At 36.5% G+C, this 26,409-nt stretch overlaps 1 protein-coding gene across 3 annotated transcripts in view; it reads right to left on the reverse strand.

Annotated features, from left to right (window-relative positions):
• The window catches only part of REEP3 (receptor accessory protein 3), a 75,542-nt gene that overhangs the window by 30,553 nt on the left and 18,580 nt on the right, over positions 1–26,409 (reverse strand). For all 3 annotated transcript variants that reach the window (XM_037062688.1, XM_037062687.1, XM_037062689.1), the window contains exon 2: positions 16,545–16,617. In XM_037062688.1, coding sequence (XP_036918583.1) covers positions 16,545–16,617 — 73 coding nt within the window. The remainder of the gene's footprint in view (positions 1–16,544; positions 16,618–26,409) is intronic.

Genomic DNA, 26,409 nt, shown 5'->3' on the forward strand with positions numbered 1-26,409 from the left:
AGGTGAGGTTATCTTACTCAACAAGCCAGTACTTGTTTGATTACCACTCAGAATCCGTAAGGCTGACATAAAGCCTTAGCATTTCAGAAACCCAGACAATCATGTGACGGTGTTCTTAGCTTTACCCTCTCAGAGGAACTGGAGGATATTTTAAGCCTGAGAGAATAACTGTAACACGAATATACCCACAGGCTAAATTTACTGTCAAAAGACCACGCTCCACTTACGTATGCACTTACCTATCCCGGTGCCAAGAGGAAAGCTGGCCTCGTTTCATGATCTTTTAACATTTTTCAACAAAACAAGTTCTTGTAATTCACATTCTTAAACAATTTTTATGAAGTTGATTTAGATCCCCAGACAAACACATAGAGCAAAGAAAAGTAAACTACAACTGTAAAACAATCTTCCGGATTTCCTGCACAGAAATTGAGAACAATGCATAGGCCCCAAATATTTATGGGATATTATGTTCTGTTGGGAAGTAGGTGACTATAGACTTCTAAAGGTCATGGCTAACAGCAGTAATGGCAAAATAATTAAGAAACATTTTTCTGCCCTGGCTGGTGTAGCTCAGTGGACTGAGCACGGGCCTGTGAAGCAAAGGGTCACCGGTTCGATCCCAGTCAGGGCAAATGCCTGTGTTGCAGGACAGGTCCCCAGTGGGGGACACATGAGAGGCAACCACACATTGATGTTTCTCTCCCACTCTTTCTCCTTCCTGCCCCTTCTCTCTAAAAATAAATAAATAAAATATTTTTTAAAAAAGAAACATTTTCTTGCATTGTATCTTTATATAATTTATTCTTTCTATGCTATGATTAGTGTGATATTATAATAGCCATATCAATACAGATAAGTTAAACTATATAATTATACTAAGTTATACTTGTATGATGAAAAAATTACGTAATACATTAATTTGGTAAATATTACCTAAGGCTTATTATACACAAAGTCTTCTGACACGAAATCATGAGGTCAAGGCATTCCTAATCTCAGGAGCTTTCACGGGTACGATTAATAAAAGAGTAAGAACAAGTGCTTATTAGCACAATGTCTGATCCAGCATATAACTACTATTTTATTATTATATATTACTCGCTTGCTTCGTCTGAACAAACTAGCACTTCTGAAAGGAAGCCCTCCCTGGGCCCCCCTGCCCCTCCCTAGGGCCAGGCTCTGCACTGCGCTTGTCTTTGCAGCATGTCTGTGTAGTGGTTGACCTAGCGTCTGTCTCTGCTGTTCGACTGTGACATCTAACAGGGACTGAAACTGCCTTGTTTACCATCATGTTCTCAGGACCCAGGACCCTGAGCCTGGTGAAACAAGCACAGACTTTCACTGAGAAGTTTCTTAATTAAGGTTTGAACTGATGCGGGATTCAAAGAAGTGACTCTGAACTGCAAACAGCTGCTTATAACATAAAACATAAAATAGCCTATTTTGTCACAGTTTTCAAAGTATCAAAGAGTAAACAATATCCCAACAGCTCTTAATGTCATGTTCTTGAGTCATAAAGCAATTAATGTTGGACTTTAAGAGAAAATTAAAAATTACATATGCATAATGGCTTCAATGATGACCACACTTAAGTAAATCCAGAACGTAAAATGCTAAAACATGCTTCACTGGGAAAAAAAAATCTTTGCTGAGTCTGAAAAGAAATAAACACTGCTGAATTTCAGACCACCCAAAAGGATTTTATTTTGTGACCATTATTAGTTATTCACTCAAGTCAACTCACCCTAAACATTCACTCTACACCATGTTTCAGAGACAACAGAGAGAACTTCTAACATAGAATTCTTTAGAAATACTATAGAGTTGAAAAGATTTTTCCTGTTTCATTAACATTATGCAATAATTTGGGTACTTCATAATGATTTCCCCCATTCAAAACAAAAGGAACAAAATGTGAAATCAGATAGAAAAACTCCCTCTTTTATCCAACCCAGATGGCTCAGTTATGGGATTTTTTCCAGAGCTGTGCTAAGTTACAAGCATGCTTGAAAATAAGCTAGTTGAAGTTCAATCCAAAGTGTTTGGAGACCATGGTTGAAAACAGTTTTTGTTTTGTTTTGAAAGATGCGGCATGTGTTGGGTAAATATTTTAGGCTCGGATTGATCCGGGCTTCTTCAGCTTTGGGGTACTTTCTGCCCCACTGCCCCATTTAAAAAGGTCTCAACTTCACACAGCTCCTCAGGACTCAGACTGTAACTGGAGTTACATTTTCAGATGCTGAACTGCCAGCAGCCTGGTTTACCTGCGGTTTACAGGTACCACTGCCAAAGACCACCCAGAACGTCCTGCTGTTTGGAAGGAGAAAGCCTCACATTATCCAGATGTTTCTGGTGTTAAAATGGGGCAGATTGTAACTAGAAATACTGCAGTAATGACGCCTCCGTCTTCCCCAGTGCCCTAGAATCACTGAAGGCCCACGGCTCTCATCCCCTGACCCTGATAGTTCGAGGAACTTGAGATAAGAAAAAAGTGCAAACATGTTTTAAAACCAGATAATTAATTTTTTTAAATGTGTTGAAAAGAAGATGTAGAAAGCAGGAATTGCTTTTAGACACTGTTTCCAGGAGCAAAATTAAGGAAGAAATAACCTCTCGGTCCAAAAAAGCTCTCTCTATCCACAGTGACTGAGAATTCACACCTCACTTTTTAAAAAGTTGTTATTGAACTTATTGGGGTGACATTGTTTAATAAAATTATACTGGTTTCAGGTGTGCACTTCTACAATACATCACCTGTATAAGGTTTGTGTGTTCACCACCCGAAGTCAAGTCTCCTTCCATCACCATTTATCTCCCTTTACCCTCTTCTGCCTTCCGCTACCCGCCTTTCCCTCTGGTAATCACCAAAGGGTTGTCAATGAGGGTTTTTATTTTTCTTTGCTTAATCCCTTTACCTTTTTCATCCAGTTCCCAACTCTCCTCTCCTCTGACAACTGTCAGTCTGTTCTCTGTATTTATGAGTCTGTTTCTATTTTGTTTGTTAGTGTATTTTGCTCATTAGGTTCCACGTGTAAGTGAGATTATATGGTATTTGTCTTTCTCTGACTTATTTCACTTAGCAAAATAGCCTCCAGGTGCATCTATGTTGTCATAAAGGGCAAGATGTCCCTTTTTTTAAACCGAGAAGTATTCCATTGTGTAAACACATCACAGCATTCTTATCCACTCATCTACTGGTGGACATCTGGGCTGCTTCCACGTCTCAGCTATTGTACATAACGCTGCAATGAACATACGTGTGCATATTTTCTTTCAAATCAGTGTTTTAGGTTTCTTTGGATATATCCCCAGGACTTCACTTTTTATACTGTTTAAAGTTATATTGATTTATATGGAATAATAAATATTTGTAAGAAGCAGAATTCCCTTTCAATAACACCACATAGAATTTCTCCAGATTTTAGTTTGGTCAAGAGCCTACTCAGATAGAGAGCAGTAAACTGGGCTAAAAGGACATCCTAGAGGCCATCCGAGTTTTTATTCTAAATTGTCAGGCTACCTTCTTTTTTCCATTAGTGTTCTCAAAACTCTTAAAGGCCCATTATGTATGTTTCCTACTTCAGGCATGTCCAAGGGCTGGTACCACTTCTTAGGCACCACGGTCCCGCTGTGCCTCATCTGTTGTCACACAGTCAATTCCATCTTGCTATTTCTACAAGTAAATGAATAACCTAGCCACTGAAAGGTGTGCTCCTTTCTCCAGGTGACTAGCAAAATTATATGACTAATACAGTAAATGAAAAATGTCATTCTTTAGCTAAGATACCAGTCTTTATCTACAAGTTGTAGCTTTATATTACAGGCTTGATAGCATATTTTAAACATGCAATAATTATTCAGATAGTGAAAAAGTCTTTTAAAACAAACAAAAAAATTCATTTGTTTTTATCCTCATTGGAAGACATCTCCTCACTGGTTCTTGGAGAGAGAGGAAGGGAGACAGAGAAACATCGATGCAATAGAGAAATACAGATTGCCTTCCCAACTGGACCGGGATCACACACCCACATGGGAGACTGAAACCACAAGGCTCTGGTTAGGGGATGACACTCCAACCAATGGAGCCACGCCGGCCAGGGCCACAGTATCCTTTAGAGGCAGACTGNTTGTAGCTTTATATTACAGGCTTGATAGCATATTTTAAACATGCAATAATTATTCAGATAGTGAAAAAGTCTTTTAAAACAAACAAAAAAATTCATTTGTTTTTATCCTCATTGGAAGACATCTCCTCACTGGTTCTTGGAGAGAGAGGAAGGGAGACAGAGAAACATCGATGCAATAGAGAAATACAGATTGCCTCCCCAACTGGACCGGGATCACACACCCACATGGGAGACTGAAACCACAACGCTCTGGTTAGGGGATGACACTCCAACCAATGGAGCCACGCCGGCCAGGGCCACAGTCTCCTTTAGAGGAAGACTGGTAGGAAAGAAGCTGCAGGAAGAATCAATCCCCATTGTAACTCAAATGATTGTCCGTTATCAAATTACTTCCCTCCAAAAGCACGTGCAATCGCCCTCACACAGAGAGAAGCAGGTGACAGAACGCAGGAGACTCGGGGTAAGGAAGGGCTGGCTGCGGGCTGGCTGTGGGCCAGAGCGCAGGACGGCCTGAAGGCCCTGGGCAAACACAGGGAGAGGAGCAAGGAGGCTGGAGAAAGGCGCAGAAAAAAAGATGGATGATTCTAAAGGGAAATTTTATTGACAAAAAATTTTGTATATGGGTAACCCTAAAACAGGGAAACTAGGATGAAGTCCAACTCAATAGTCTTACACCCCCACCCCAGTTCTAACATACGGTCAATTGTGTTAAAATAATATTTTCCACTGAGCTACACCAGCCAGGGCAAAATAATATTCTCTATAATATATTCCAAGTTGTTAATTAGTCCACTTAAATACAGATGTTTCTAAAACAATGTTATATAGTGCCCATCTGCATACATAAGCATTTTAAAAGCACAATGTGATCGTTATTCACAATAAAATAGGGTACTTCTTAATGATTTTCACCTTGGATGTGGCTAACAATTACTTGGGGATCAAAAAAAATTACATGCATTCCTATGTCCCATTATCACAACGTGCAAAGAGAGCAGCGAAATGTTTAAAAGGGAAGTTTCATGAATGTTTCTGATGTGCAACCACAGTTGAGAAATGCACGCAGTTGTTGCTACTTGAACTGTGGTCTGCAGACCAGTAGCACCAGCATCACCCCGGAGCCTGTTGAAAATGCAGAATCTCAAGCCCAGACCTGACTCACTAAATCAGAATCTGCATTTCAACAAGACCGCTGGGGAATTCCTACGCTCCTTAAAGTCTCAGGAGCAGCGAAGCAGGAGGCTCCTCTGTGCACCTCCCGGTAACACCCCCGGGGAGAAAGGTGGTATCGTCCATAAAGGGAATGTAAGAAGACACTTGGGTGTGGAGAAAAGAAGATGAACTAAGTTTTGTGTGATAATTTGTTAAGTGTAAAAAGTTAAAATGTATGTACCTTTATTTAAATAACACTGTATAGGAACACAATGATTTAAAAAAATACCAAGAGCAAAAAGCTCATAAAACAGAAGAGGTTGGGCCTTTTGTCTACTTCTCAGAGGCACTGTTTAGGGCTATCAATTGAGCCGACACAAGTTTTAAGCAAAACACTCAGGAAATGGAATTCTACAGGTCTGTCACCCTGAAGTTCCATGAGGACCATTCCTGCTGTCTACCCAACCCAAGAGCCCCGTTATCTGGACAGTAACCACTTGGTGGACTCCCCTTCCCAAGGAGGAAGTCCCTGTAGAGTCTTTTCTAGGAGTAAATCTAAATCTGCCTCCTATAGAGACACAGTAAGAATGCTGATTACTAGGCTGATATTATATTCAAACACTATGTCAATGACAAAAACCTCCCCAGGTGGCTTCCATAATTTATTTTGCCAATCTTCTTAAGGATTTAACATAATACAACTGGAGTGTTAGATATTTTTTAAAAGATGCCTGTTGGAAATCTTTGAAAGTTGATGTAATATTTTAAAATAAAACCACTCAATCTATTTCTGTGACTTTTCAAAACCTTTGACTATATTTTTTCATTTTACCAGTAGAGTTTAGATTTGTGTGTGTGTTTTTAAGGAATCTATATTTATTCTAGCCAACAGATAGACTACATTTCATATATTTATATAACTCAATATATTTGCAAATTTTTATAGCTTTTAAAAAGAACTTCACCTTTTCACAATTCCATTACATTTCTGAAGTCAAATCTCATGAGTTTTTAAAATCCCATAAGGTTTTGAGGAAAAGTTTTATTTTTGCTACTTAGCTAAAATCTTCAGGAACAGCTCTAGATTTTATATTTTGGGGAGGTCCTCTCAGTGTGATGGCAATCTGGCTGACAATATGATTATTACAGCTGTAGTTGGTAAAACACTACATTTCTCTAATTACATAATGGAAAGATGATGTATATATCTGAGCACGCCAAAGGTAGACCCTGGTATTGTGGAAAAAAGGAGCTTTCTCTTCATAAATAATGTAACCTTCAGCTGAAAAGGAAAAAGAACTGGTGTATCTTATATTATTAGAAAACATTCTATTTAAAAATTTTTTTAGATAGTTCAATATTACTGTCAACTTTAGCATTGCTTACTTAACCCCCTTTTAAAATTTTTGTGTTTTTATTTTTAAAGATTTTCTTTATTTATTTTTAGAGAGAGGGGAAGGGAGGGAGAAAGAGAGGGAGAGAAACATCAATGTGTGGTTGCCTCTTGTGCGCCCCCTATGGGGACCTGACCCACAACCCAGGCATGTGCCCTGACTGGGAATCAAACCAGCGACCCTTCGGTTCACAGCCTGTGCTCAATCCACTGAGCTATACCAGCCAGGGTTTTGTTTAACCCCTTTTTCATTTCTCATTTTGTCAAAACTTTTTTCTACTCTTCTCCCTATCGTAGCTATTTCAAGTATTTATCTTACCAGACTTTGCAAGGGAACACTTCTTAGATATTGCCATTCTCTCAATTTCATTTATATTTATATTTTTACTTTTTTATTGCTTTATTCAGCTGGCTTTCTTTATAAATTCCTTTAATTTTGATATGTTTCTTGCTTTGAAAGATGAATGTTTCATTTTTCCCTTCCTTTTCAAAATAAAGGTTTATAAAGCTATTATATTCAAGAACATAAACTGTAATATATGTTGTTGTCATTTTAATTTTTAAATTCATCTAGTACTGCACATTTGTATTTTCTCTTGTATGCAATTATTATTTCTCCCTTTTGGAACTTACTGGGGTTCTCTACGAAGTAGTGAGCTGATGGTTGCTGAAGAGGTAAGGGGGAGGCAGAACCCTGGCTGCCTCTGAACACAGTTCTTTCTACAGGGAGGGTGGTGACCATTGAGGTTTTTGGTTGCTGTAGCTTTCATGATTTTAAACTGTTCCATCGCTGGGGATTAGGGTGGAGGTGGCTACGCCTCCTTCCAATTTATTACTTAACATTTCCTTCAATGGAAATATCTTCTGTCTCTGTTTTTAAAAATCTATTTCCATTGGCACTAGTTGGTCAAGTTTTTCCTAGATATTAGCAAATGTCTGGCATAGCCTCATAAGTTTAAATGTTACCGTGAGAATTTTTTTCTTTGTTTCTGTTTTCCAAAGCATTTGTATTGCAAGCCAGAAAAGGACAAGACAGCTGTGGTTGGTCAGCTACATCTTGACGTGAAAGTTGTGGGAACGCTTTCAATTTAGTTCATAAAGATAAAGGTGTACTCTAATCCACATGCTAACATTTTAGAAGAAACTGTGTTAGGCATTCATTTAAAATTCCTCAATTATACAACCTTATTCAAATTTAATACCTGTTTTCTAAAGTGGATTCACTGTAATGATCCTGAGATGTTCATGAAGAAGTTGTGTTTATAAAACATAAGGCCGAGTATATATCACTTGATAAGAATAACATTATCAATTATTTCAGCAGCAAAGTTACAGGCTGATATGAGTTACATATATAGTAAGTAAACCTGACACATCAAAAATTAAATTTACAAAGAATACTCGTCAGATAATTTAAGTAAATGTAAGTAGATTCACTTCATTAAAGGATAATGAAATGTCCCAAGTGATTTTATTTAACTCTTTCAAGTGAAAAGTATGATTTATCAAAAACTGATTTACAACTATAACTCAAGACAAGATACACATATATTCACTGAATGTCAGCTAAAATTAATACTTAAAATTATTGTCAAAGATTGAAAAATGATGTGTATTACCATTAAATCTATCTTTCTTATGTGAACACATTTTAAAAACCAATGTTAATAATAAAATAAGTGTTCCTTGATATCATAAGATAATTCAACTACAGTATCCCAGTAACAAGTTCATTTTGGAAATCTGGGTAAAGGCAGTAGACTAAATATACACATTTAATTGGATCCCTGCCACAAATCTCATTAAAACAGAAAAAGTGATTTTTTAAAAAGACCCAAGTTCAGAACAGTATAAAAGAAAAGAGAGCATCACATTTTTGGAGCTAGGAGGAAATGGATAAGTAGTAACTGATTTAAGAGGCCTGACAAAACTGAATACTAGCCAATAGTGGGAAAAACAGAAGCCAACCCAACTGTCACTGCAAAGCTCCCAAAGGGCTTGCTTAAGAATTAGTGGCACAATTCTTGGCCAAAAAGGGCAAAAGACAGAGAAAATAGCTGCCAGTCACTTAAGGATAGGTGGGCCCTCTGTCCCACCCTCACCTTAGCTGCCTGGGTACCCACCCTTCTGTGCCCCAGCAGAACCCTGGGCTTATTCTTTGGAAAGAGTGAATCACAGGTTCTCTGGATTTGCAAATTTCTGACAGTTTATAGTAGGGCTAATAGGGATTAAATAAAAGTTTACAAATGGAATATTGATTCTCCCATCATGTGTAGCAACCAAGTAACTTTCATAATGGAAGTCTTCTCTAAAGAATGTATCTGGTAAAATACATACACACACACATAGATAATTTTCCAAGGAAATGGTTGTTATGAATTATGTTCCCCAGAAAGATCTGCTGAGGTCTTACCCATAAGACCTTATGCATAAGATAGGCTGTTACACACTGAATTGTGCCGCCGGCCAAATTCATATGTTGAAGCCCTAACCCCCAAGGACTGTATTTGGAGACAGGACCTTCATGGAGGTAATTAAGATTAAGTGAGGTCATAAGCGTGAGGCTCTAATTCCAGAGAACAGGTGTCTTTATAAGAAGAGGAAGTGACACCAGAGATTTCTCTCCCAACACATGCACAGAAAAAGCCCACGTTAAGGACAGGGAGAGAGGTGGCCATCTACAAGCAAATAAGAGACCTCACTAAAAACCAACCCTGATCTCGGACTTCCAGCCTACAGAAATATGAGAAAATAATCTTCACAATTACCTGAGAAGGTAAGTAGTACTACAGTTTTCATTTTACAGAAAAGGAAATTAAAGCACAGAAAGGTCAAATAATTTGAATAAAGAGCTAGTAATGGATAGGGATGTGATGATAACCTAAAGACCATGGTTCTAGTGGCTGTGTTGTTTATTTCCATATTTTATCGCTTCTTTCTAATTTAGCCTAAATAATGTAGATATTGAATATTGATCCAATTCAAATTATACTTAATGACATTAGGTAGCTATAGGGACAGAAAAAGATGTGTGTGCATGGTCTAGTGACACAGTGGATAACTACTAAATCATCTTTAATACAACAGAAGGAAGTCAACTCATAACGTCCATTTGAAAAATTGAGAAATAGCAAAGGTACCAGCATGTTAATTAGATATGTAAATATACACACTAAAGGATTTGGATAAAAGCATTGAAAGTAGTTGCCTCTAGAGATGAAGGGAGGGTAGGGAACTGTTGGTTTTTATAGCAAGCCTTGTAAAATGGTTTGGTTTTAAAATGATAAAATATATAACTTTGATAAAAATAAAAAGTAAATTAAAAGTATACCAGGATGAAAAATAAACAGGTAAGTATGTGGCCTGAAAAAAATGACTTTCAAAATTTTTTTTTTCAATTCCCACCTTAATTCTTGGTTTAATCTTTACATTCCCTACATTTCTATAACCCTTGAAGCAAATGAATATAGTTTTTAATTTACTGATTTGAGAAACATTGATTTGTTGCTCCACTTATTAAAATTTTTTTCTTTACTGATTTGAGAGAGACAGAAACATTGATTTGTTCTTCCACTTACTCATGCATTCATTGGTCAGCTCCTGCATGTGCCCCAGCCAGGGGTCAAACCCGCACTGGGCCCCTCGGGATGACACTCCAACCAACTGAGCTATTTGGCCAGGGCTGTTTGTTCATTTTCATATCACTAAAATACTCAGTCAAAAATTAGGTCACTTTCAAAATCCAAGTCAATGGGGTTTTCGGGAGCCATTAATGGACCTTTAAAACAGTAATCTCCCAGAATTTTCCCTGTTCTTTGTTCTTGCTAACAGTAAATCTCAGGACCAAATGTCTGATTTTGATTCTTATGTGCTGTTAGACAATCTTTTCATTGCCACTTTCTTCAACATTCTTAGAATAAAAACACTGGTTTCCTAGAAAAGCTATAGCAATTACATAGCACTTGGAAGTAAACACTCTGTTTTCAAGTCATAAAATGGTATAAGCCTGAAAAAATTTGCAAAACCATACTAATTCTTCAGTAAGTTTACATTTCAATTACTGCAAGACTGAAAGACTTTAAGTAGGCCATATCAGCCACACTATACAGGAAATTATATCCTAGGAAAGCTCGCTTTTAAAAATAGGCAAAGGAAGAAAGGAAGATTGCCAAAACACACAGCACTTCCCATGTGTTTTGATTTGAACACAGCATCTGTTTTATCAGGTGCAAGCTGCGATTTGAAGGCTTACAGGGCATGGTAGTAGTTAGGGTGGAAAAAAGTAAATTAATAAAAATGTTTGCTTTCTGAAAATAATTTTGAAGTAGATGTCAGTAGTATTTAGGTAATAACCAAACAGCTCAAAGAAAATGGTCTTTGGGACAAACTGGACTAGACTATACACTCCTTAACCCAACAGAAGCAAAGCTGAGAAACTAGACCAATCTACGTAAGAAACGTACACATTCTTGTAAACACATTTAGTATTTGATATAGACTTAAAAGTCAACTCTTCTGTCTTTACTTATTTATTCATTCATTCCAAAAATACTGAGTACCTACCATATACCATGTACTGCTATATGTATGGGAATATAATGACTAACAAAACAATAAAACTATGGTATGAAAGACAAAACCAAATAATATAATATCGAATAGTATAAGAGGGTATTAAAAATATAACAGGAAAATTTTAAGAAGGTTAATTTTACTAAAAAAAAAACCCTATAAGACAAAGCAAATTTGGATGGAATCACCATACAGGAAAATTTTACGAGGACAGAGCTCTGACAGAACAGTTATCGTCAAAGGTTAAACTGGATAACTAAGCTTAGTTGAAACTCAGCAAGAAAATAATATACAAATTTTTTTGTCAGAAGTAAATTTAAGCTGGAAATACTTAAAAGAACTGTCAAGACTTTACAAACTTTCAAAAACTTCCAATTTCATTTTCAACCATTCTGACCACAGTTGATTTAGATGCTTATGGGTCCTGCTCTAGAACTGGTTAAGCTGCCTCACCGCCCTTCTTGGAAAATACCTATATAGTTGTTGCTCCTGAAGGTCTATCTTGGAATTAATCAGAAGCACATTCACTGGCTGGTTGTGAAAGCTATTTCAACCTTTTTTTTGGTGAAGCTCGGATCCTCACCTATTTTTCTAAAGGTACAATAGCATGGAAGAAGAGAAAGAATAAAATATTAGAAACAGAAGCTATCTAATTCCTTCTTTAATGATCCATGTGACCCAGGCAAGTTGATTTACTTCTGAGCCTATCATGCTGGAATATTTTCCCACCTACTTTATTGACTTGTAGTGAGGATCAGTGAGCTATTGTGGTGTGCAGAATAATGTCTCCTCGCCACCGCCACCCCCCAGTGTCCACTTCCTATGCTGAAATGTGTGAATGAGTGAGTTAGTTTAAATGATAAAGGAGAAATCAGGTTACTGATGGAATTCAGGTTGCTAATCAATGACCTTGAGCTAGGGAGAGGATCCTGCATTAGTCAGGTGAGCCCACTGTAATCACCAGGGTCCTTATAAGTGAAGAGGGAGGCAGAAGAGAGAACCAGAGAGATCACAGTGTGAGAAGGTCTCAGCTCAACATTTCTCACTTGAGGAGAGCCAGGAGTCAAGGAATGTGGGCAGTCTGTAGAAGCTAGAAAGGGTAAGGAAACCAATTTTCCACTAGAGCCTCCAAAAGGAATGTAGCCCTGTGGATCCATTTCAGATTTCTGACCTATAAAACTAAGAAAATAAATTTGTGTTCTTTAAGCCAGTAAGTGGTAATTTGTTACAGGAGCCATAGGACACAATATTAAAGTATTTTGAAATTGGTAGTGAATTACAGAAATGTAAGATGTTATTCTAATATGATACCTCAGTTTAGTCTCTCTAGCAGCCTTGACGGCACGTGAGTTGGTCACAGGAGGTCTTCAGAGTTGTATCATATTTCTTTGTCAAAGGCAGATGTCCTGCTTTTCCTGTTTTAGTACCTGATCATTTTTGCTTTCAGCTCTCATTTTATTTGTCAAGCAGAGTTGATTACCATGTAATTATCAAACCAACTCCAGACACCTGCCTTCTGCTTCCCTAGTTTCTCTTCAATTACTCATTATTTTGATATTCCCAAAGAGATGGTTAGGACAACCATTTTTTTAGACTCCTATTACTAAAGCAAAATTATATACAGGTAATTCCCATTTTGTTAATAATGAGTTAATCACTAAAATTAATTGTGCAAGGCAATATGTAAAGGATATAAATTAAACACACAAATAGGTATGTATAGATATTATCAACACACCATTTTATAGTTTTTCCATTAGTTTGAATAAGCATGTTAATGGATTCTCTTTCATAGGTTAAATTATCTTTAATTTATAAAGCACAATGAAAATGTCAGGGTCAGACCATTCTTATTAATCCCAAATTTATAGAATAATTCAGTAATAAAAAAATTGAGTGTTGTATTAAGGGAATAAAACACACAAGTCCATGTTTTTTGAGTCTTTAAAAATTAACATTAACAAAGTTAAATAGATGTATAGTAACAAAGAGACTAATATTTTATAATGGTTCTTAGGCCAATCCCTAAATAATACCATCTTTTCTGCTCTTTCAACATTAATTTACATATGAAAGGTCTATTTCTTTTTATCACAATTTATTATACCTTTATATTCCTTATTGTTACATTCTTTAATTTTCGGGGATGGTATTTATGTATATGCTGATATTATCCTCATATTATCTGAGTGTCTCACCTAAACTTTTCAATTTGTACTTAGCTTTTTCCTCCCTCAACAAAATCATAGATTTGTCAAGGAAGATAGGAGAATAATAACCTAAGCACAAATACACGCACAAAGACCCACATACAGAGCCACAGTTATCTCATATCCTGGGTCTATACTACTTTATAAATGAAACAAACCCAAAACTGATAAACTTATTACCTGGTACTTCACTTGTACAGTTAATCAGATTCCGAAGACTTCAGTTAATAACAGTATCACAAGTATTCCAAAAAAGGAGGAATATACTGAGCAGTACATTTATTACATACTAGTAAGTAGTTACAATCCCATCTTAACTCATTTTCATGGTATTTCGAAATGAAGAGCAATTCATTTTTATCTATTAATAGAAAACTCCAATTAAATTAAGATATTTCATAGTAGGGCAAAGTGTTGTCTATGAATTAGTGCAAGGTTGTTTTATTTATTTAATTCCTATTAAATTTGTTGGTGACATTGGTTGTTAATAGGACCAAAGGTTTCTAGTGTGCATTTTTATAATACGTCACTGAAAGGTTTTCTTAGGCTCTTCCAAGGAAGAAAATAAATGCCCATCAACCACAAAGTTAGGCAGTATAGAGCTTTATTGGGCTTTGCGCACTCGGGAGAGGCTCCCCAGTCCTCAGAGTGGGGCCCGGGAAGTCACCCCCAAGCAGGAAATATGGTGGGGTTTTATATTCGTTGGCTTCCTGTGGGAGTTGGCGATTGGTACCCTCTGAACAAAGCGGCAATATATCATTGGTGGCTTTCCTTGGGCTCAGGTTGCTATGCGTATATCCCTTTTGGCAAAGCCTGCCCTTTCGGCTCTCCAGTTTGATGTCAGCCATCTTTTCCAGATTGTAGTCCAGGCACCATTTTGATTGTGCGCCATTCTGAATGTAGTTTGGCGCCATTTTGAATGTAGTTTGGGCGCCATTCAGATTGTAGTCCAGCTGCCGTTTTATCCTACCCCACCCATCCTGACAGTCATCTATATATTGCACTGTGTGTTTACCACTCAAATGATTTTCAGTCACCAAATATCTGACCTGCTTTACCGGACCCTGCAATGCCCTTCCCTCTGTTGTCTGTGTCTATGAGTTTCAGTTTTATATCCCACCTATGAGTGAAATCTTATGGTTCTTAGCTTTTTCTGACCTATTTCACTTAGCATGATATTCTCAAGGACCACCAATGTTGTCACAAATAGGAGTATTTAATCTTTTCTTATAAAAAATTGATTGTACCGTAATTTTACATCTACTGAATCTAGTAATGAAAAAGTATGGGTTGTATTTCATGTTTGGGGGTTTTCCTGTCATTTTAATAGTAATTAGTTCTCAATTTTATCTTATGAAACCTCTGGTCTATGACTTTCTGGAAATTAAAAAAAATCAATACTGGTTCTTTACCATGGGTAGCTCGAGAAGCACTGTTAACGTAAGTGCCTGTGTCTAAAAGTGAATGTATACCAGAACTACAAAACAACAGTTGGAGCATTTATTATAACATATATTAAAATATGACCCTTCAAACCAGTTATAAAATCACTTTATATTACTAGGACATAAAGTCATTCCATCTCTTAAGGCTACTTCACTAACCCTAGATCTAAGAGATGTATAATAAAAAGACAGAACAATTTCAGAGCTCAGCTAAGCAACTTCTCTTCCATTGCTAGTCATATTCTACCATTCTGATTGATTTGTATATACTTCACTTAAAAAATCAGTTTTATAGCCCTGGCTGGTGTAGCTCAGTGGATTGAGCATGGGCCTGCGAACCACACGATCGGTTCGATTCCCAGTCAAGGGCACATGCCTGGGTTGCAGGCCAGCTCCCAGCAGGGGACTCACGAGAGGCAACCATACATTGACATTTCTCTCCCTCTCTCCTTCCCTTCCCCTCTAAAGATAAATAAAATCTTTTTGAAAAATTAGTTTTATAGAAAAGAGAAAAAACAACTACAAAAGTTCAATAAAGTGGGTTAATTATAAGTTTCATACCCCCCCCCCACCTCGCCAGGGAAAAAAGGGACCCTAAACAAATACTGTAAAGACTCATCATCTGATCTCTGACCATTTAAACAACCAGATGACTAGGCTACCATCCAAGATCCCTTACAAAGAACCATGGCTATGTAACCCACGGAAATGAAAACCGGTACTCAAAGAAATTGTTGTACGTGAATGTTTATAGCAACACCCTTCAGATTAGTCAAAAGGCAGAAATATTCCAGATGTTCATTGGTGGATGAAAGGAGAAACAGTGTTGTGTATGCATACAGTGGAACATTATTCAGCCCTAGGGTGGAATGCAATACTGATACATGTTTGTTAGAGTACGGATAAATCTTGAAAAACAGGCTAAACGAAAGAAGCCAGATGCAAAAGGTCATGCATAATTCCATCAATATGAAATATCCAGAATAGTTAATTCCATACAAACAGAAAGCAGGCTGATGACCACAACTGTCAGTAGTGATGAGGTACATGCATATTTAAATCAATTAGAAAGTGACAGAACACCTACGAAAAAGGGAAAAGGTTTTGGGGCCAAAGAGATAAATTCTCAGTGTATTTATAAATTTATAAGACTAAAAAACCAGACAATGAATAAGAGACATTCAATTACTCATTTGGGAATCACACTTATTTAAATGCAAACTCACAGTGCACTACTTTTGACACTCTATTTTGGAATTATATTCAAAATTACTTTTAAAGAAGACTAATTTCAGCCTTGGCTGGTGTGGCTCAGTAGATTGAGTGCCGGCCTGTGACCAAAGGGTCGCTAGTTTGATCCCCAGTCGGGCACATGCCTGGGTTGCAGGCCAGGTCCCTAGTAGGGGCACACAAGAGGCAACCACACACTGATGTTTCTCTCCCTCTCTGTCTCCCTTCCGTCTCCTCTCTCCAAAAATAAATAAGTAAAATCTTAAAAGACTAATTTCAGTACTTCACATTTATATTACATTTTTAACCCCAAATATTATGCCAGCTGTTTCTAAAATAATGACAGTTTTTCTAGTGTTGTACGTAATGGGTATATTAAATTAAAATTAATTACTCATAAAACTCGACTTACATATTCCTTCACGTTTTTGGTTTTCACAGTTTTGTATGAATAATATGCAGGATACAGCATTCCAAACACCAACCTAAAAGTCAAAAGTACAAGACGATTAATCAGTACTTTTAAGACCTCATGAAAATATCACCTAACAGAAGAATAGAAGGTACATGGAACACACATGACACTGTCAATTTGTATGAACACAAACTTGTGTATAAACTAAATCTCTCAGAAAAACAAAACAAAAATACACTGATTTTTTAAACAAATAATTTCAAAATTCCAGTAGAAAAATGCAAAAAAAAAAGAGTCCCAACCCTACTAGTGAGAGGTAACCACAGACAAAACTTTACTGTATGCAAAACCCTACTTTCATCCATGTGTAATAGACACCAAATACGACACACACACAGTTTGTGGAAGTGGAAAAGCGGTCATTCACTTCTAATTATAATGACAGTGCTGGGAAACAAGGATTGATATATTTACTGCAACACACACATTAAAATAACATTATTTTACGCATTTATAAAATGGCTAAATCACAAGTAGGACTTGTTTTCACGCCACCTGCTAAGGTTATTTCACAAATCCCAGGTCCAAGGCATGTGTACATACACATATAATGAAAGAAAAGACACAGAAATGGCATGACACACAATATATGTGGTTTACGATCGGCATTTTCACATACCACATCATGGAAATTTTTGTCCTCAAATATTATTCTACTGTATTATTCTATTGTATAGCCTACACTGAGACTCCCATTGTTTATTTAAACAATCCCATATTTATCAGCATTTGGTTAATCTCCTGGGTTTGGCTATTGCACATAAAACTGAAGAACAGTTCTGTGTATATTGATATTCACTAACTGGTTGTGATGTTATTGCTTCAAACAGTATACACATTTTTATCTACTACCAAGATACCACCAGAGAGGTAGTTCCACTTTATATTCCGACACATTATCAATCATGGATATCACCATTTTAAAAAAAGTTTGCCAGCTAAATAAATAGAAAAGTAATAATCTCATAAATGTTTTAGTGTGCATTTCGAAACACCAGTAAGTACAAATTTTTTTCAAGTATGAACAGGGGTGTATGACATCCTGTCATCTCTTGTCTTTTTTTGGCCTGTTTTTAAAAAGAATCTTTTATTTTTGAATATTTTAAAGTTTTTATAGAAAATTTGGGAAGATAGCATAGTTCCCATATACCATGTACCAAGTTTTCCCTATTATTAACATCTTGCATTAGTATGCACACAATTATTAACCAATATTAATATTTATTAACTGAAGTCCACAGTTTTCTCAGATTTCTTTAGTTTTCATCTAGCATCCTTTTTTTCCCCTGTCCTGGGATCTCATCCAGAATTGCATATTAAACTGTTTCTTGCCTTCTTAGCTCCCCTTGGCTCGAACGGTTTCTCAGACTTTCCTTGGGAAATGACCTCTGACAGTTTAATGGAGTATTGGTCAAGTTCATTGCAGGAGGCCCATCTACTGGAATTTCTGTGCTGTTTTCCTCATGGTTAGACTGAGGTACAGGTTTTTTGGTAAGACCACAGAGGTAAAGTTCCATTTCATCGTATTTTATCAAGGACACCTACTGTCAACACACCACTCTTGACACTATCCTTGACCAGCAGGTTCCGGCATTTGTCAGATTTGCTGCTGTGAAGTGCTGCCCCTTCCCCCTTCCCGTGCTGTGCTCTTTAGACATCACTAATGCACAGGCCACATTTCAGTGGGGAGTTATGCTCCACTCTGAAGGCAGAGTACCCATATAAGTTACTTGGAATTTTTGTGCACAGGAGCATCGTCTATTCTCCCCTAGTTATTTATTTATCTAATGATTTATTTGTATAACTATAGTCATGTTTATTTTACACTTGGGTTCTATTCCAATAATACTTTATTTTGTTGCTCAGAGCTTTGAGCACTGGGAGGTCTTTCAGTGGGTTCCAGTGTCCATTCTACATACCTCTATAACTGAGAGGGCTTTTTTAAAAAAACAATTTGTTACTTTCTGGCATTGCATTATGTACCAGGCCCCTACTGAGTACTTTCTGCCTCATTCCTAGAATCAGCTGTTTCTCCAAGATGCTTTCTTTCTTTTATTACAAGATTGCATTGAAGGCCAAGATCTGGGCGCTTGGTATGCTCATTGTTACTGGAATATTGATTCTAGGCCCTTGTCTATTTTTACGTGTTAACCAATATTTTTCTAGGTTACTATTATCTTTTGATTTTGTTTGTGAAGTTTGCTGAAGTACAGATTATATTATGTTTGATAGGGCTGCCATAATAAAACACCACAGACTGGGTGGCTTAACCTACAGATAATTATTTTCTCATGATTCTGGAGGCTAGACATACAAAGTCAAGGTCTTGGCTGGCTTGTTTCTTCTGAGGCCTCCCTCCTTGGACTGCAGATGGCTACTTTCTCCCTGTGTCTTCAAGTGGTCATCCCTTGCTGTCTGTGTGTGTCCTGGTCTCTTCCTGTAAGGGCACCAGTCAGAGTAGATTAAGGTCCACTCTAAGGACCTCATTTTAACTTAACTGCCCTTTTAGTCAAGTCACATTCTGAGATATGGGGGGTTAGGACTTTAACTTATGACTTTTGAGGGGCAATGGGACACAATTCAGCCCATAACACATATTGTATATTTATGAATTTTTGCATTAAGTGTTTGCATTTATACTAAATAAGCCTTTCTTATACTGAGAGCAATTAAATATCTACATCTGAAATTATTACTTTGTTTCCAGTTTATCTATTCTATTTTGGTGAGGGGCAGTAAGTCCTGGGTAACCTTCTTATCCCTAAAGCCTGCGGTTTAGGCTGATGTCGCCAGATCTACCGAATACCAAGTCTTCTCCTGCTGGGAATTTTATTCATACCAACTGGCAGCCATACTGGTACGAGTCTCTGCTTTACCTAAAAATACTACCTACCCTGTGAATGCTACTTCACCAGAAGCCAATCCCTAGAGTCTGGATAATGGGATTTTAGTTTAGCCAGAGGACCCAGGGCTTTTCAATTTAATACAGTCCATCCCCCACCCCTGCCCCACCCAAAGGCAGAGATTTCTAGTTTAGTAAGTTCTAAGAAAGGAACTAATCTCTAACCTTAAGAAATAAGACGTAAAGGAGAACAGAACTACTGCTGTGTCCATCCTCACTGCTGACTCAAGTGGAATCCCACAGTTACCCATGGAAGTTACAGTTTACATATTTATAGTAATAATTTCAATCCACTTTGTATTTCCTTTAAAATCAGATTACAATCAATGTATTATCTTCCATAGTCCTGTATACTCTAGTACCACTGAATTTAACCTTTAAACTCAACCTAGATTCCTCATTTCTCTCAGTGGACCGCCATCTACATGAACCCAATCCACAACCCAGTCCTGCTGGTTTTCCTTGGTGAGAGTTCACGCATCCCACCATTCTCTTTTAGTTTCAAACCAGTGGCTAGTAATACACTTAGGTTCATGTCATCTCATCTGACTTACTCAGTAGTTTCTCAACACATGCCTCTGGCTCCACTGTCATACCAATCTTCCTAACAGACCTGCAACGCTGCCTTGCTTTAAAGCCTTCACACCCTCTTGCCAATGAGCCCCTGTAGGAAGTCATCAGAACATAGTCTGAAAACCACTATTTTATATAAACCATCTAAGCCAGTATGGTTTCTTCAATATTGTCTTATATTACCACTTCTGTCCTGGAATGTTTGCTCCTTGCCTGCAATGCAAGGAACCACTCTCATCTTCCCTCCTCTCCTTTTTATTCTTCCTTTTTTCCCTTGCTTTAATTAATCCAACCCTTCCCCCAATTCAACCTCTTCCACAGACTTCTAAATTACTCTTTTTTTGAACTTCAAAATTTATCAGGATTAGTCATTTTTCCTTTAGCATATTCTAGTTCAGGTTATTCGAGGTATTATTTTAAGGATATAACTAACTTTTTTTTAAAACAGATCATTTTCTTACATTTAGTCAGGATTGGGTGCTAGTTGATATTATGCATATAGGTGCTTTGCCTTTATTTTTTAACCTCTATATTGAATAGAACCAGTCAAATGAATAAAACACAATATTGCTAACACCTAACTTTTGTCAGAATAGAAAGCAATAATGTGTTTCATTTGGAACATGGGAAAGATTAAATGTCTTAGTGAATAGTGGGACTATTTTTAAAGACCCCCGCTATTAATATTATAATTTATTACTGCTCCAATATGAATAGTACTGAGTAATTTATTACTAACATCTGTAATATTTTATAGTTTATTTTCTCTAAAAATTGGGTCCTACTGTATATGTTTGCAACCTAGGAGGTCGGGCATAAGCCAATGCATGAGTAGTATATAGAATCAAATAAAGGTTATTTTAGAAGGCCACCTACAAGATAACTTATGGTTTATAAAGGAAGTTATTTGCTACAAATAAAATTCACCTATAAATTTGAATATTGCTTCAGTTATAGAGGCAGGAAAAAATAGTTACTCATAGGCCTCTTAGTCTTATTTTTGCCTAAAGAGGGAGAACTCTGCCAAAATACTCATGACACCCTTTCCTCCCATTAAGGTAAATTTGCCTATATGAACACTGGCTACATTGAAAAAAACTACTTAAAAAAACAAAATAGAATTTATGGAAATTTAGTAGGGGAAACGCTCCTTACATCATTTTTCATATGTGGAAAATACCTGAATTAGCTATTTTCTGGATAGATATTCAGACATAATGCATCCTTCGCCAAAATTATTTTAAAGAATAAACAGCACGTTCAAAGGCAGATCTGAGAAGCAAATACTGAGAGCTCTCAATACTATCATGCCATTTAAGCATAAAAATTATCAGCATAATTTCATTAAAAAATGATTACAGCTTGTTTATGTATTAAGAACCTAAAGTCAGCTTACCATAGAATTTTTAGAAGATGTAGGAAAACATTAAAAGACAAAAATCACTAGTAATTCCATTACTGAATGAACCATCTTTCTTGTTAAAGGCTATTGCACACATTTTTACATATATTTGTTATAATTTTATCAGACTTTTCATAAGTCTGATATCTCAAATGCTTTAAAATCCTTAAAAAAGCATCAGTAATCACTTAATAACACAACCAATCAAGAGTTAATTTACATTTAAATGAGTTATAGCACTAATTCCAAAAATCTAAACTTCTTTCTTGTTGATTTTTGTCATTCTTTAAAAATTATGAAAAATGAAGACACAGAAATAGAATAGTGTTAATATAAGAAATCCCCCATACCTATCACCTAGTTTTAAGAATTATTAACAGGGATCCATCCTTAACATTTTGGTATTATCTTTTCCAGTTTCTTCCCTAGAAAATGTTTCTAAAAATTTTAAAACAACATAGTTTAAAGACGGTATTTTCAAAATACAGTATTTCATTACATAATTTAGCATAATTAATTGACATCTTAGAGACTATAGATTTCTACCCTGTCCTTTCACTAACTTACATTATGAGCATTTTCTTATATCTTTAAATATTCTTTAAGAACATAAATTAACAACTACATAGTGTAGTATTCCCTCATATAGATGAAAGTCATTGAAATCATTTCCTATGACTATTATTTTAATGCTATGATGAACAATCTTTCTGTAATTACTAGTAACAGCAACTATTTATCAACATTTTATACTAGGCAGGATGTTAGGCACTTTCCAAAAGGGGTAGGCAAAAAGTATATTTACAGTAGTGAATATGTGAAACAGAGTTTTTTCTTGTATTATTACTTACTGTATTACTTTCCAGTACAACACTGTAAACCTACTTTTCCCCACCCCTGTATATAAACTTTCGTGTGTGAGATTTACTTTGGAATTAGTAAAATGATGAGCTTTCTGATTGCCAGTAAGCTCACAGGCAAAATCTGCTGCTCAACTATACCAACTATGGTGGGTCTTGAGACTGGCATATTTACCCTTCTCTTCTCCAGTATTTAATTTTAATTTTTTTCCTTTATTTCTATTTTTTTCTAGTCATAAGTCTCTTCTTTTTATTTTAACATATACATTTGGCAAAAGATTTCTCAAATAATTTGAAAGAACACGACAAGGCACAGGTAGTTAAAATGTAGTAGTCACTGCAATCAAGCACAAATTCATCTCTAAGGTCCCAGAGAGCAAAGAAAAACTGTTTAGGCAGCTGCAACTATGAAACACCAGCAAGCAGTTCCTCAACTTTGCCACACATCAAAATCACCTGGAGAGCCTTTTCTTTAATAGCATTTCTTATTGCTGTTGCTCATAAATTTAAAATAGGTTGATTAACTTAAACAACAGAATAAGGCAGAAAATACAAAATAAAAGTATTCTCCCATTTTGAAACAATCTATTTCCCCAAAGATAAGCATGTAAAGTTTCTTGATATCTTACAAATTTAAATAGAGAAAAAAGCAATAACAAAAAGTATACTCAAAACCTCATCATTTCCTAATTATTATTCCTAATTATTTTACTATCTATTTGCTATGCTCTTAAAGTTATTTATATCTATACTAGCTGTAGAAATTCTAAGTATGCTGTGCATATCTCTTCCCAGCTCCTCATTCAGTGACATCACATTGGTCACTTAGAATAGGCTTCTTGTAGGGAGTGATTATGTCATGGAAATTAGCAGATGATATGAATCAGTCCCCTTTCCTCCAGCAGTTAAGCATCAGGGGTACACCACTGCCTTTATGTGTTCTTTGTGAAGGGAAACTATCGTATGTTTCTATCAGGAGGACAATGAAGCACTGTATGCAGAGGGAATTCTCAAAACTTAGTGAAATCATAAAGGCAAGCTATAATGGCAAACGAGTTTACAAAGGGCTTTTAAGCAAAATAAAAAAGATAATGAGGGCAGTAGTTTTCAGTTCTGTATCCTAGTTCAATTCTGTTTGAATATTAGATGGGTAATATTAACATAGACTCAAGGAATTTAAAAAATATAATCAGAATCTTAATAAGGAATTCTAGAAATTACCTAATCACAATAGTTTTCTGACTTTTTTTCAAAGCAGTATTTTCCTTCAAAGGAAATCTTTCTTAAGAACCTCAATGAATAAGACATAATTGCAAATTAATGAGAGACAAATGTAACTGTTTTTAGAGACCTGAATTTCATTGATTGTAGAATCCTCTGAGAAATCCTAAGTTTTTGAGAATTATTTCAAAAGCATCTTCTCTATGTGGTTCAGTAACTCCCAAATCTGTCTGTGTAGAAGAACCAATTGGGAATGAGAATCTTTGGAAGTGAGGCTCCAGAATTCGGATTTCTGAATTCTGCATCTTCAACAATCTAAGGTGTGACAACATTATGCTTACTTTTTTATTAAAACTGACTATGATGAAGCAATATGTTGTAGAAACAGTAAGTTGGTTTCACTCTGATTAGATTTTTTAAAAGTAATGTGAAAATGATCACAGTTACCTTGATTTTTGCCAAACTCTATCCTTAAGACACTAAAATACATGTAAGAGATTGTAGGGAAAAGAGGAAGTGTTACATAAACTCAGGTGACAGAATTTAATAAACCTTTAAAAGTAATGACTTTGTGTCTGTTCAAGGCTGAATGATCACAACTGGTGCAAGGTGCAGTGACGATATAGTACCTGTGACTGTCCTTCCCACGTGCCAGGACGCCACTGGCTGTGCAGCCAGTGTCTACAGAAGTCTGCGCACTATCACCACCAAGATAATATGCATTTGTCTTACACGAATTTCAAGAAAAAGAGACTTGTTGCTAAGAATCTCTGATAGTAGAGAACTCCCATTTAGTAAAACACAGTTAAGTGGCCTTCAAGAGAAATATGAAAATTGCAGAGGAAGAAAACGCCAAACCCATGAGAAAACCCAAATCCTGAATTCTATAACCAATAATACAAGTGTAAAACTGCCAAGGAGGGGACGAAACAGTAAAAATTCCCTTGAAAGACTCCATACATATTTTAATTATAGTCATCAGGAGCTATGAAGGTTGGAATTTTCATGGTGTCAGAGCTAAACTTCTAAATTTACTCCAGAGCTTCTAATTTCTACTCTAAAAGGACAGCTGAGATAAAACCAGGGGAAAGAGATCAACCCACAGTAAATCGGAATGTACTCCATCATCCTTTCACTCTCTTCGCAGCCACCCCCACTCCTCACCACCAGGGCTTACTCTGTGGTAGACCCAAACCAAAGCGAAATGTTTAAAAAGAACACTGAACTCAAAATAGAGTGCACTATAAAACCAAGGACTCCAAACCCTTGCAGACTCAAGTAACACCACATCCTGCAGGCAAAGTTCCACAGAGCGGCTCACATGGCTGAAAGATGATGATCCCCTCAATCTACAGCGTGTCCCAGTTTACCAGGTGTAATTTCTCTGTTCTGATTGTCATTACAAATAAGAAATTCATAGGTAGGTAGGTATTCTTGTTCTATTTCTACAGATAATAAAGGTATGAGGCTAAGACAGATTGACATGCTTAGAAATTAAGCTCCTGGCAAGTGCTGAAGCCAAAACACAATAAACACAGACTTTCTAATTTTAAGATCTGTTCTTTTTTCTGTATACCTAAAACAAAAAACAAAAACAAAAAACCCTTTGTACTTTATACAATGTATAACTAATAGCACACAGACCCTCAATATTAGTAGCTGAATGAAATCAACATTCAGAAGTTATCTGAGTAATTATAATTGTGACCTGCCAATATATGACTGTCATATATAGTAAAAAGATATGAGACCCATTTTGATTGTGTACAGAGTCTACCTAGAGGAATGTCCACAACTTTAATCAACATTCTTATAATCTCCTATTAAACTGGTTAGGTGGCTATACTTGGAGTTTAGAATTACATCACCTGACCAACTGCTTCCTGAGTAGTTATTTTTTAAAAAATATTTTATTTATTTATCTTTAGAGGGGAAGAGAAGGAGAGAGGGAGAGAAATATCAATGTATGGTTGCCTCTAGTGTGTCCCCTGCTGGGAACTGGCCTGCAACCCAGGCATGTGCCCTGACTGGGAATCGAACTGCGGTTAGTTTGGTTCATAGGCCTGTGCTCAACCCACTGAGCTACACCAGCCAGGGCTTCCTGAGTAATTCTTAACTCAGAAGAACTGTTTTCTTTATTTCAACCCTTAAGCACAAGATCTGTTAAAACCTGAATTTACCATTAGCCTCATCAACACTGAAGATAATGAGGACTCAGTTGTAATCTAAGGTTCAAAAAAGGCTCTGGTGAAGAAAATCACACACAAACCACTTCTGAAAATGTTGAGAAAATCTCCTCTCTTCAAATACATGTGCCTCTAAACAAATAAAAAGATGAGTAAGAAAAAGCCACAAACACAGATTCTATCCTGTTCTGTGCGATTCATTCAGTACCACGTGATCACGAAGTGAATTTCTGTGAATCGAAGTCAGATCTAAAATTGCTGTTAAGTCTTCCTATCGAATATTCATACCTACTGTACAATCCAAGTTACAGTCATCTACAGTCACTTCCCAGATGAGCCCCACCTGGCTCCACCTGATCTAAAGTGAGTTTAATTCTGTGCTTTCAAAAAATTTCTTCTCCATCACACACAAAACAGGATCACTGAGAGCATACTAATGCCAGGTACTGTGTCTTCTAGCATTTGAAACACAACAGTGAACTCACCACTGTTTTTAATTTAAATTTGTGATGACTTGGAAATCAAAACATTGTTTTCATATTTCTTAAACCACTTCCTTCATGTCAGTTGTTCAAATCTTATTGTAGTACCTCCAGTATCTGCAACTCAGCACAATTTTCTCATGCCACTCCCTGGGCTAGAACAATCTCCTTCTTTA

Source organism: Sturnira hondurensis, unplaced genomic scaffold, assembly GCF_014824575.4.
Source record: "Sturnira hondurensis isolate 20B ecotype Veracruz unplaced genomic scaffold, ASM1482457v3 Scaffold0014302, whole genome shotgun sequence".
In the NCBI taxonomy this organism is placed as follows: domain Eukaryota; kingdom Metazoa; phylum Chordata; class Mammalia; order Chiroptera; family Phyllostomidae; genus Sturnira; species Sturnira hondurensis.